The sequence below is a fragment of the Benincasa hispida genome, chromosome 6, assembly GCF_009727055.1.
Source record: "Benincasa hispida cultivar B227 chromosome 6, ASM972705v1, whole genome shotgun sequence".
Taxonomy (NCBI): domain Eukaryota; kingdom Viridiplantae; phylum Streptophyta; class Magnoliopsida; order Cucurbitales; family Cucurbitaceae; genus Benincasa; species Benincasa hispida.
Genome location: NC_052354.1, coordinates 35,611,335 through 35,624,266, shown reverse-complemented (window position 1 = coordinate 35,624,266; position 12,932 = coordinate 35,611,335). Strand labels below are relative to the sequence as shown.

At 39.7% G+C, this 12,932-nt stretch overlaps 1 protein-coding gene across 1 annotated transcript in view; it reads right to left on the bottom strand.

Moving 5' to 3' along the window:
* LOC120079330 (translation factor GUF1 homolog, chloroplastic) overlaps positions 1-12,932 on the bottom strand; it is a 78,970-nt gene that overhangs the window by 12,946 nt on the left and 53,092 nt on the right. Inside the window, exons 13-16 of the mRNA XM_039033491.1 lie at positions 10,279-10,359; positions 10,086-10,172; positions 1,133-1,204; positions 917-1,051 (exon numbers count right to left, since the gene is read on the bottom strand). Coding sequence (XP_038889419.1) covers positions 917-1,051; positions 1,133-1,204; positions 10,086-10,172; positions 10,279-10,359 — 375 coding nt within the window. The remainder of the gene's footprint in view (positions 1-916; positions 1,052-1,132; positions 1,205-10,085; positions 10,173-10,278; positions 10,360-12,932) is intronic.

Genomic DNA, 12,932 nt, shown 5'->3' with positions numbered 1-12,932 from the left:
GTTTATTGCTGATTAGTATTTTGGGTTATTACTATTTAGTATTTTCCTTTGTAGTATTTTCCTTTTATGTATTTTCCCTTTATTAGTTCATTAGTGTCAATTTATTCACCTATGTAAAAGGTTGTTATGTATTCTGATTATTCAATAATATAAAAAATTCACACAGAAGAAACCCTCAAAGAAACTAAACTGGTAGAGAGGTTTGGACAAACGACGACATACAAAAATGGCAACGGTACCTAAGGACGACAACTATGGCAAAAGGTTCCAACGACGACATATGACTGATAAACCCATTCATTCATACCTAATGAACACAAATCCATGTCCCGAGTCTGCTAACAGCCCCAAAATCGTTGAAAATGGCTTTACCTAAACCTATTTATGACAACATGTGACCGGAAGTAACATGCTCTTAAATCACTGATTAACCCAAAAGTTTAAGTTGATGTGTGACGGTAAATTTAATATTATATCATCTAATACTCCCCCTCACTTGTGGGCTTGAAATATGTAGACGACCCAACAAGTGGGAATTATTAATGGAGGAGAAAATAACATTGCATGGGTTTGAAACAGGACCTCATGAAGCAGTTACTCTGATACCATCTTAAATCACTGATTGACCCAAAGCTTAAGCTGATGGGTGATCGGTGAAGGTAAATTTAATATTATATCATCTAACATGTGCATAGGGTTCCAGTGATAGTGCGGGTCACAGTGTCAGTTGGTAGCAGCTGGAACTTTTTAAGGATCTTAGAGACACTTCTATAATACAATCTTAAATTTGAGAGGTCAAGAGATATATTGATCGGTATTGATATGTGCAATATAGGTCTGCTTATATAGAATAAAGACCCATTATAAATAAGGAAAGAAAATAATAATAAAAGAAAAATATTGACAATAAACTTACTTCAGCTAGTGGCAGTGCATAGGTGACTGATGCTCTAATTTCTGTAATAAATTTCATTTCTTGAAACTCTCCTCTTCTTTCTTGGGCTAATTCCATCAGGGGTCCAATATACTCTTTTGGTGTAAGCATCTCAATCTATGATCAGGCCAAAATAACATATTATATTACTTGATAAAACAGATGATATTCTAAGTGCTTCCGAGCACAGAAGATGACCTTGACAAATGGCTCTTCAATTGACTTCCTTTTTCCAGGTTCAGGAAGTAATGATGGATTTGAGCATTCAACCTTAAGAAATGAAAAGTGTCATAACGTTAGCATAAGATAACAAAAAGTTCAACTTCCAAATAAGGTAAATAATCATTTATATCATCATCAGATATGCACACACATCGCACATATGCACAATTGCATTCAATGAACAAAAAGATTGGAGAAGGAAGGAGCATTAATATTTCTACATTGGTAATTGGAGAAAGAAGTAAAATTTTTAATCTTAATTTCTAAATTAAAAGGTGGAGCAAAGATCAACAGTCACCAAACACCGCTGAAATGTCACCGTAAACAAAAAAAAAGGTTAGTAAATAATAAAAATTAATGTACTCTTTAACTAAAACTCATTTGTCTTCATCTTAATGTACTCTTTAACTAAAACTCATTTCGCCCCAAATCCCAAGTCTTTTAGGTTGGTAGTAAGTAGGGAGGAGATCTAGAAGGTTGGGATTAATCCTTTCAGTTGGAATGCCAAATCATTAGCGACTGGCGCTGTCTTAAACTTAAAGAAGTACCATTGAGGAAGAAGTAGGGTCAGGTTAGGGCTTCTTCTTTAGCACATAGCAGGTCTGAACTCAAACCGACAACGACATGGTCACCTTGTGCGGATTCCTCTCTCTTTGCCTGAAAGCTCTCTCTTGAAGTTTGGACTGATACAGAAGCTGAATTTACCACATGCACTAGTCCTCGTCTTTGTGGGAACACCTGCACACTTCCTGCTATTACTTACTGACCATATCTCTGTACCAAAGCGCGAAACAGTACCAGGATGAACCAGAAGTAGGGGGTCCTACTCACTCTTCATTGCAGCTAGCGCAGACTAGCGTTAGACGCTTCGTTTGTATGGCCTTTCCTGCATTATATACACGTTTCATTTCATAACCCACCCACAAGAACTCCACTTCTATTTCCTTCCTAAAGAGCCCCTCCCACTTCAGCGATTACGCTCTTCACGGGTTGGATTTCATTTTTTTCATCATCCCTAGATTCGCGAGCCCAGTAGAGGTAGAACATTGACAGGGAACCCGACGAGGACATCCAGGCCCGTATCTTCTACTCCTACCTTGATTCATGGGCATGACCAACATGGTTGAAGCAATTGCACCCTGATCTTACGGCTGTAAAGCTTTCCCATTCGCATGCCTTAGCGAGGGGTCACCACTCGATCTTTGTTTCTTCAGAACGAGCCGAAGAAAGGCGGGAATAAGGGCTCCTTAAGGTAGCCAAGCAAGCTTCGCGGATTTCATAGTAATCAGGTCGTCATGAGTTTAGTTAGCATGAAGCGGCTGCCATCTTAGGAAGCGGATCTTCGTCTACGGGGGACAGTGCTATTTGACACTTCTGCTATAGCTTAGTGTTGACCATAATGCTCTTCCTTCTCCGTTTTGTTCTACACGAGATGACCAACACATCCAGCAAGGACTCCGTGCGATGGCTGAATAACTACGATAGGATTCACCAGATGAACCGATGATCCAGCACAAAAGTCTTGTTTTACCTTAAATAGAAGTGGTGGGGAACCTGGGTCTGCAATACCTTGACTTCGTACTCAAATGTGGCTTCTCATCGATAGAAAGAGGAAGAACGGAAATCTTGTACGCGCATCGTCTTCAGTTGTGGGCTAGGTTAATAGCTGGCATTAATAAACAGAGCGATACCCCCATAACGGGAAAAGGCTAAGCTTTGGTGCCATCGTAAGTCTAGTATACTTAGTGTGCCTAGTGTGAAAGGAGCTTCGGGCAATGTCACTTAAAAAGAAAATCCTATTGGCTATTGAGAACTGGGATATATTGATTCTGGTTTTCCAGAATTGCTTCTTTCTGTGCCTACACCTATTATGTAGATGATGGACTATAAAAAATAGGTATTATACAGACCATGGCATAAAACAAAGAAGAATGTCCGGCGATAGCATAGGTGCTCTTGCTCCCGCTCCGATTGAGTCCGTTCGAGTTTCAGCTTGGCTAGGGCGCTGGAAGAGAAGTCATTAAAGCTAGCTACCGTGTCCTTATCCGAACCACTGCGTACTCCAACAAGGAAGCCATCCCCATATCTACTAAAGAAAGATGGATTTGTTTTGCACCTGATAGCGCAAAAGATGGATGCCTTTCAGTATACAGTATCAATTTCCTACTTAGGAAGAGCCCTTCTCAAAGACAAGCGAGCCAGCCTAGAACGGAGCACATGCTACTTCTTCGAAATCGCGAACACCTTACCTTCCTCATTCGATTAAAAGTTTCAATATCTTTGTCATGTCCTCTCTCCACCCCCTTTTTCAACATTTAATTGATCATTTCTGCACTAAACATGCGAAGGTACACAGAAGCTATCAAAGAAAAAGTAGAAGGGAAAATAATGTATACCACTGCCCATGGTTAAAAGTTTTAGTTAACCAATGTATACCACACAATTTGAGGGGGAGTGTTAGAGATATTGACCATCTTTATTTTAGTCGACTAATTTTTCCAACCTTTCCGTTTACTCCTGGAGCACTTATTTTGTAGTCTCTAATATAACCACATTGTTATTCGTTTTTGTTTAAAGAAGAAAGATTTCATTGAAAAAATGAAATATGGGGAAACCCCAAACACCTATAGGTGGTTACAAAAAGATTTCCAAAGGGAAACTATATGAGAAAGAGTGAAGTTCTTAAAAGGGTGCCCAAATTTGCACCAATAAAAAGCGGTAGACAAAACAAGATCGATAAAAGAATCAAAAGATGAGATGGAGTTCCTAAAGAGACGCTTGTCACGTTCACCCCATAAGGTCCAGAAAAAAGCACGCAGAATAGTCAGCCAAGCCATCTTCTTTGTGCCAGTAAAAGGGTGTCCCACCAAAAGGGAGTCAAGAATGTCCAAAATATTATGGGAACAAACGATTGACCACCCAAAGGCGTCCAAAATATCGTTCCAGAAGCGGGAGGCAACGGAACAATGTATAAACAGATGAGTAGGGGACTTAGCCTGAACGTTGTACATAACACACCAAGAAGGAGAAAGACACATATAAGGCATGCAACGTTGGAGATGATCTGCAGTATTGATGGCACTATGACTAAGCTCCCAAAAGAAAATTTTAATTTTCTTAGGGTAATGATCTCACTAGATGACAGAGTATAAATCCCTCACAAGAGGCTCAGAAAAAACCATTAAGTCATCAATGAGAGATTTCACGAAAAACGAAGAAGATGGGCCAATTAACCATCTTTATGAATCAGGCACAGCACAAAATCTGACAGTAGACAGTAATATAGATAACGAAACCCATTCATGGATTTTAGAATCACAAAGATTACGGCGAAGACGTAGGTTCCAAGCCTCAGAATTCACAAGCCACACCTCAACCACCGTAATATCGAGAGACCTAGTAAGCCGAAACAAACGAGGGAAAATCTCATAGAGAACACAACAACTAAGCCAATGGCCTTGCCAAAAGGAAATAGTAGAGTTCGTGCCAAGAGAGCACTGAGTGCGAGATGCAACCAAATCAACAATCTAACAAATAAACCTCCACGAGGATTTGGCCGAAGTACGAGTAATAGATGGCCATATACATGAAGGAGAGCAACATTTAGCCACAATAAGTTCCCTCCACAATGCATTAGGTTCATGTAAAAACCACCAAATCCATTTGGCCAGAAGAGCAAAATTACAACATCGAAAGTTACCTATACCAAGGTCGTCCAAAAGTTTAGGACGTTGAGTGGTTGCCTAATTCACATTATGCATGCCATCCTCACCACTGGAGCTCTCCCAAAGAAAGTCACGAATCAGTTTCTCCAATCTATGAATAACATCAGTAGGGGCACGGAAAAGAGAGAGGTAGTATGTAGGCAAGCTTGAAAGGGTGGCCTGGATGAGAGTATGCCTTCCGCCCTTAGACACATACGCACGCTTCCAGTTATGGAGCTTCTATTGAATTCTCTCAACATGGTGCCAAAACCTCATAGAATTGGAGTTGTCTCCCGATGGGAGACCAAGATAAGTCGTGCGCCAATGGCCTCTTTTGCATCCAAATGAATTCACCATCTAGTCCAAATCATCCTCGGGAAGGTTAATGTAAACCCATAAACTTGTTTTGCTAGTTAATTAAATTTAAGTCTTCTTGATTATGAGTTAAGATGTGTATTAACGTCAATAGAAAAAGTAGTTAAGTATGTACAGTGAATGATGCGTCTGAAATGTAAGAGAAGGAAAATTTTATAAGTATTATGACTATATGCATTCAGGTTGTAACATGGTTAGCGCGTAGAGAGTTGGAGAAGTCTATTAATGGTAAGCCAGAAAAGGGCAAGAAAATATGTTTAAGTATGGAACGCTGGGTTCTCAGGTGAAGTAGGAACAAGTTAACACCTAAAGAAAGGAGAGGGTTCCAAGAGTTGGAACTAGTAGGCGCCATGTGTTGCAATCCAACGAGAATGAAAGTGGACTGCACCCCCAAGTTTGTCATCAAGGACGATGACAGTTTAAATGGGGAGGATGTTATAATCTAACTTTGCGATAGCAGATTGTGAACCCACTTGTGCAAACAGTGCAGCGGCAACACGTGGGTGTCGACACATCTGGCAAAGACAGAGGGCCAAGAGAAGTGTCATGATGCGACCGAGGACGGTGCATCATCCAACACATCAAGATAAGTGGGTAGCATGCCATGTTGAACATTAAGCAGAAAGAGAAGCAACCATGTCATCAGTGGTGTCAGTGACAAACTCCATAGGGGCCTGATGGGGCCCCGGGCCGTGACCTCAAAAGGTAGGGTTCCATCGCGATTTTGGACGAGCGGCTCTAGAGTTAGATGCATATTGATAAGATATACAAGCACGTCGAATTTCATGTCAATCGGAGTTCAGACAAGCACTCTACGTTGGTTGAATGATGCGGCAAGAGGCCCAATGAGGGGGTGTTGTCTTGTGGCTAAGTATAGCAAGTGGTACGTAGGGTTTATGTGACCAACTTTGTATACCATTGTTGAGGGCTAAGCTGACAAAGGATGCGGCAGACGATCATGCGTTGAAGAGAGACATCAATAAAGGGATAAGCTTGCCAGGTGGCAATTAACTAAGCAAACTCTTCATACAAACCCAAGTATGAAGATTTTGCTTAGTTAATTATTTCAAGTTTTTTTACATGATGTACTCTTATTTCAAGGAAGTGGAGTAGTGGAGTTTCAGAAAGATGCTAATAAATTATTTCAAGGTTTTTTTTACATGATGAACTCTTATAATTTCAGTTCCATTTTAAAAACCCTGATCATGATTTAATAAATGTTTCTTTGATAGCATGTCTATGTTAACTATGATTTAAAGTATGTTTTACTTAAGACAGTCACTGACCAGCAGAACTGCTAGGCCTCAGGATGTCGACTGCTACCTGGGAAGAAGTTGTGTATAAAGAGACGGAAAAGTAAAAGCTGCTTGTCGTTGAGTTTGATGCCAACTTCGGAGGAAAAATTTAAGAGCTTTCAGTTTCATCATCAAGCCATGACCAGGCCACAAAACAACTAGATTATTACCCTACCAAGACTCAACAAAAGGCCGAAAAGAAGGAATATGAAGCCAAAAGTTCTCAAAACGAAATGGCACGGGCCCCAATCAATATTGCCGACAGTCAGAGCCAAGAGAAAGTGATCAGAGGTAACCCGATCTAAACAATTCACCTTAAGAGTCCCAAACTTAGCAATACATAAATCAATAATCAAGAAACGATCAGTCGGAGAAGCATACTAAATAGGTTCGGAGCTAGACCAAGTAAAACTGCCATTACACAAAGGAATATCCCTCAATTGATAATTAGATATCCAGTAATTAAAGAGTCTCATATTGTTGGTGATCGTATGTTCGTGCGATTTCTCCCATGACCATTGTGTTACATTAAAGTCGCCTCCAATAAGCCAACTATCACCACCCAACCCAACCAAATCATCAAGTTCCTGCCAAAAATCAGGGTGATACAAGCCATCTGATGGACCATATATAGTCAAAAGCCAGAAAGAAAAACCATCTGCCATAGTAACCTGAACAGAAAGAGTAAAGAGTCCCTGGATAACATCATTAACAGTAAAGTCCAGAGCACGCCATAAAATGTGAATACCACCTGAGGTACCAATTGCATCAAGCATCGTCCATCCAATAAAAAAGGAGCTCCAAATAGATTTAACCATAAGAGAGTCGATAACAAGCAATTTGGTTTCCTAAAGGACAATGCCCAGGTTGTGTCCTTTTAACAAGGGCACGTTTCTTCCAAGAATTCAAACCACGTACATTCCAAGATAGGAATTCCACTGGCCATAATCGTCACCCTCCCTGACAGCTAGTGGTGTTGTTTTATCATAACAAATGAAGGAATGTAAGTTTTGTAATTCTCGCCTATATTTGTTTTGCTTACTAGTGCCGGATTTCTTAGCCTTTGGAGGAGGGAGGGAGGGAATAGCCATAACACACAAGCCATGTTCCGAGAGGATACAGGCCATGTCACGCAAACTAAGGGGACAATGAGCAGCCAGTGATGGATTTCCATGGTCGTGGAGCTGTGAAGGTGGGATCGGAAGGAAGGGATTTTGGGTAGGGCTGGTCAAATCGTCTGGGACAGAGGGGAGGATGCTAATCGGATGGCTGGATTCGTCAGGGTTGTCGCCAAACACAGCATCATCCAAAGGGTAAGGGGCAAAATCATTGGGGATAATGGGCTGGTAAGATAGGCCTCCGAGTCAAAATTATTGTGGGTTGGGTTTTTCGGAGTGGTAAAATGTGTGGTGCCTTCGATAAGGTTAGATGGGCCTTCATTGAACGTAACCATCGCTAAAGAGGGTTGGGTAAAGGAGGGGGAAGGAGATTTGGTGGAGTTGGGGATAGTTATGGGGCAGGTCAACGAGGTCGTTGGATGGGGAGACGGTGCCTTAGGCATTTGGTTTGCAACAATAAAAAGAAAGTCGGTAGGAATTGGCAGCTATTGTAAATTAGGCAAGTCAGCCTTGACCAGCAAGGAATTAATTGGGGACTTTCCTTTGTCAATGGGGGGGAGGCTGAAAATCCGTAGCCACATTAATGTTGCCCTGATTTGTCGTCGTCGACAAGGGGGAGTCGGAAAAGGGAAGGTTATGGCCGGTGGCGAATCTATGAAAAATGATGCCTTAGGCGTCTGACGTCGGCAACAGGAATCTGAAAGGGGTGTGCTTTGGCCTGCGACTATCCCACGAATATTCACCATAAATTCCAATCCGGTAAGCTCTCGAGGTAATATCAGCTGCAAGGGATTGAATACTATAGAATTCGACCGGATTTTTAAGCGAGCACCCCAGAGATTTATACCTCTATCGGTTTGGCTTCAAGAACAAATGAAACCACCACATTGATCGCCAATGAACTTGAAAATTTTGTCATTCCAGAGAATTGGTGGGAGATCGAAAATGTCAATCCATCCCCCGAATGAGGCGGTGAGCTATCATTGATAGGAGAAAGAGTTTGTGGCGTCCAAGAATTTCAGCCAGAACTTCCCAAATAGGAACCAGTCATTATGCTACCGTGGAGATTCTGATATTTTTGGATTATAAATGTGGAGAAAAGCTTTGTCATCAAGCAGTGGATTGATCGTACAGCAGGATGAGAGAGATGATTGGACTGTATCATAAATTTCCAGCCAAGAATCATAAGGAAGGTAGCACTGCACCACCACCATTGAATTCCATTCAAGATGAAGGCAAGGGAGGGCTTCATAAAGGTGGACAGTAACCGGGGGGATGGGATTCAAGGGAGGGGGGTTTGGCTTAGCCATCTCATGAGGCTTGATGGGGTTTGTAGGTCTTGGCTGCACAACAATCGTGGTACTGAAAGCTTGGGTGGGAGGTTAGGGTGGACCGACCATATAATCAAATAGTAGAGAGTAGAAAGAAAACCAGCCTTGTTTTTGTTCCTCCGAAGGGATGAAGATCTTCGTCTGGCACCCCGTGTGGTAAAGGTGAGTAAGTTTGGCATAATATCAATTCTTGTTGTGTAATTTCTCTAACCAGAGGGTGTCGTCGTCAGTGAACTTTTTAAAAAATTTGTAGTTGCAGGGATCATGCTGAAGGGAGTGAAAAGAGGAGGAAAGCCAATGGAGAGCTTTCCAAGGGAGGTTAAGGGACTATGTCGATGATCGGCCTTTTTCAGTTATTCTCACAGAATTGCCATTGCTAGTGTCATTGAGTTGTAGGGTGAAAAGCTTCCGGTCAATATGGATAGAACGAGTGGGGTAGGAGGGGGGTGGTGGGGGCATGGTGGTGGTCATGGCGGATGGACACTTATGGGAAGTTTGGTGAGGGAGGTGGAGAGAGGAGAGAACTTTCTATTATAAAAATACCAGAATTATTCATCACGTCACCACATTGTTATTCTTATTCCAAGAACTAACAACCTTCTATATTTTTAATTCTCGACATGTATACAGACTATTAATTATTAAGGCACTTATATGAATGAAAAACTACCGTGTGAATATGATGTTCAATGTTTGGTAGAAATGATTAATTCATTGAAAAAAATTGGTTTTTTTTAATTATTTAGATTTGGATTGACTCACCCTACCTAGCTTCAGAATTCATGATCTAAATAAACCTATTCTGGTTCAACTTATTTTTCTTTTAACAAGCAATGAAACTGTTTATTGCTGAAATGAAAAGACTAAGGCTCAAAAGTTACCAAAAACAACTAAAGAAACAAGCTTATAATGCAACTCAATCGAAGATTTTGGTTTTGCAAATCAAATTTTGTGGGTAATCGTTTTTTGAGCACCTACAGAGAACTATCTAAATCACATGTGGCTCTAGATTCACAACTACAGCAAGTAGTACGTACATACTATTTTCATTCTTCCAACTACCGTAAGATAATGAAATATAAGCCTTAGGATAGAGGAGAAATTACAGTATCACCGTTTACACAGTTAACTCTATATACAACGCTTGGAGCAGTTGTTATCAGGCTCAGGTTGTATTCCCTTTCAAGTCTTTCCTGTATAACAGAGGCATTTGTAAGAAAAAATTTCTTTTAACGTTAGTTTCAAATGCTGGAAGGAAGGCAGACAAGTCTCGTAATGAAAAGATAGAAGGAAAAGAACCTGGACGATTTCCATGTGGAGAAGACCCAGAAAACCACATCTGAAGCCAAAACCCATTGCACTTGATGTTTCAGGCTCAAACTGTATGAAGTTGAAGTGCCAAAACAATTAAATTCATATCATATATTGTTGTAATCAATCAGATTGCAACAATAGAAAATGGTCTGGACATAAATGATTAAAATAGTATGAGGATGGGTAGTGGAAAATTATAGCAAAATGAACGGCAAAAGAAGAGGATGCAAACATGCAACGTCAAAGATCACAACATAATTTTCTACAATATAACGCAATGATGTAGGGAGAAATTAAGAAGCACGGACACCAACATGCGACACGAATACGACACAATGCCAACACGGCGACACGTGAATTTATAAAAAAGTAGGACACGACACATTGGGGACACGCTATTCTTTATTTACTCTTTTTATAAAAATAAATGTATGCATAATTTGACATACCATGAAATATGCGCACATATATTTAACAAAAAGTAAGAAGAAACATAAATGGAAAAAAAAAAAAGTAAAGATAAAAACGAAAGGAAAATTCCTTAAGTTTGTTTTAAGGGTGCAGAGTTGAGTTTTTAAGTAAGGATATCTGGTGCATTTTTTTATAACCTAAAAAAATCTACTTTTTGCCGCCTATTTTTTATTGCTTAACTTTTTTTTTTGTTAACCATTCAATTACACACATTTTCTTGAACTTTCAACACTCAAATAAGATGTCAACTTTAAAACTTCACATATATTTTATAAGTTTCTACATGTAACCAATGTACATGCAGAGAAAATACTATTTTTTTCATAAGATCAACCAACTTACAACACACTTTCACACTTGTCGAATGTATGAGTGGAACATGCACAAGAAACAAGTAGGCCATAAAGGGGTTTAGGGATTTCTATGGCATCTTATGTCAAATTGTAGGAAAGGGTTTATTATGCATGTATGTTGGTGGGTTTAGATCATTTGTATGTGGCACTATTCATAAACATGACATAGGGAATTGGTTAGGGGAGGAAGAAGGAAAAGGGTTACACTTGGTTAGGTGGGAGATCATTGAGAAGCCCATTGCCTTGAGGGGTTAGGGACGGGGAATTTCAAGTTCCGTACGGCTTTGTTAGGAAAACGATTGTGGCGGTTCCCCCTTGAGTTTAATTCTTTTCGATATTGGACCATTGCTAATAAGTATGTACCCCGTCCTTTCGAATAGTTGTCACATGGGGTTAAAGGCATATACCAGAACTAATGGCAGGATACTTTTAAGCGATTCCCTTCTTTCTCTCATTTGGTCCACAATATGGTGGGGGAGAGGAAAGATACTTTTGAGAAGATCAATGGATTGGGAATAGACCCCTTGACTCGTCGTTCCAGTGCCTCTTTCCATTTGTCTTCCTTCAAAATTGATTGGTGTCTGAATTTTCACTTGGTTGGGGAGCTCCTTATCCTTTCGTTTGGTTTTCGTCACTCTTCATCGAATAGAGAAGTGAGGGAAATGGCCTCTCATTTGGCCTTGTTTATAGGGTTTATCTTTAGACACGAGAGAAAGGATGTAAGGGTGTGGAGTGTAACTCTTTATTTTGTAGCCTTTTTTATCCTTCTCCTTTAGGTGAGTCAATTCTTTTTCTCTTTGGACGATTAAGAGTTTGATGAAAGTTAATTCTTTACCTGATATGTTCTAAATGGAAAAGTTAACACTTTGGATCGGTTTGCGAGGAAGATACTCTTATTAATTGGTTCATTCTGTTGTGTTCTGGGTCGAAAGGCAAAAGAAGACTTGGACCATGTTCTTTGAAGATTTGAGTTCGCAAGAGCTGTTTGAGTGACTTCTTTCAGACATTTGGTTTCTCACTGACTCACCACATGGAAACATATGACATGATGGGAGTTCCTCCTCCGGCTGCCGTTTTATGAGAATGACCAGTTTTTTTGGCTTGGGGCACGTGCTATTCTGCGGGATCTTTGGGAAGAAAGAAATAACAAAGCATTTAAACGGCTGGAAAGGCACCCTAGTAATGTTTGATCCCTTGTTAGATTACACGTTTCCCTCTGGGTTTCAATTTCGAAGAACTTTTCTAATTATTATATACGTTTTATTTTATATAGTTGGAGCCCCTTCTTTTTATTGGATACATTTTTTTGTGGGCTTTGGTTTTTTGTATGCCATCATATTCTTACACTTTTACTTAATGAAAGTTGTTACAATTAAAAAAATAAATAGGAAACTTTAACAACATTATGTCCAAAATTGAGTTTGCATTTTTAGAAAAATGCATCAATATGCCTTACAAAACGACGCATCTAACCTCTTTTTTTTCTTTTGAAGCAGTTGAAATTGGGAAGAAAATAAAGAAGAAAAAGAAACTGATTTTCCATCAACACTACAACTCAAACGATTTGTATCTATTCCTAAATTATTATAGTTCTACAGAAAGAATGCTATAAAAAAACTGATTCTCAAACTACATGCTAAAAAGTTCATATGACACAAGAATATTAACTAGCCAATCCTCACGTGTACATGTTTTCCAATTTCTACCTCTTCTCTATGATGTAATCATGTTAAGAAGGTTGTGATAGGATAAAATCTTTGTCTTCAACTCAATAAAATCAAATTATTGAAAAATTTAATCAATATATAGAATGGA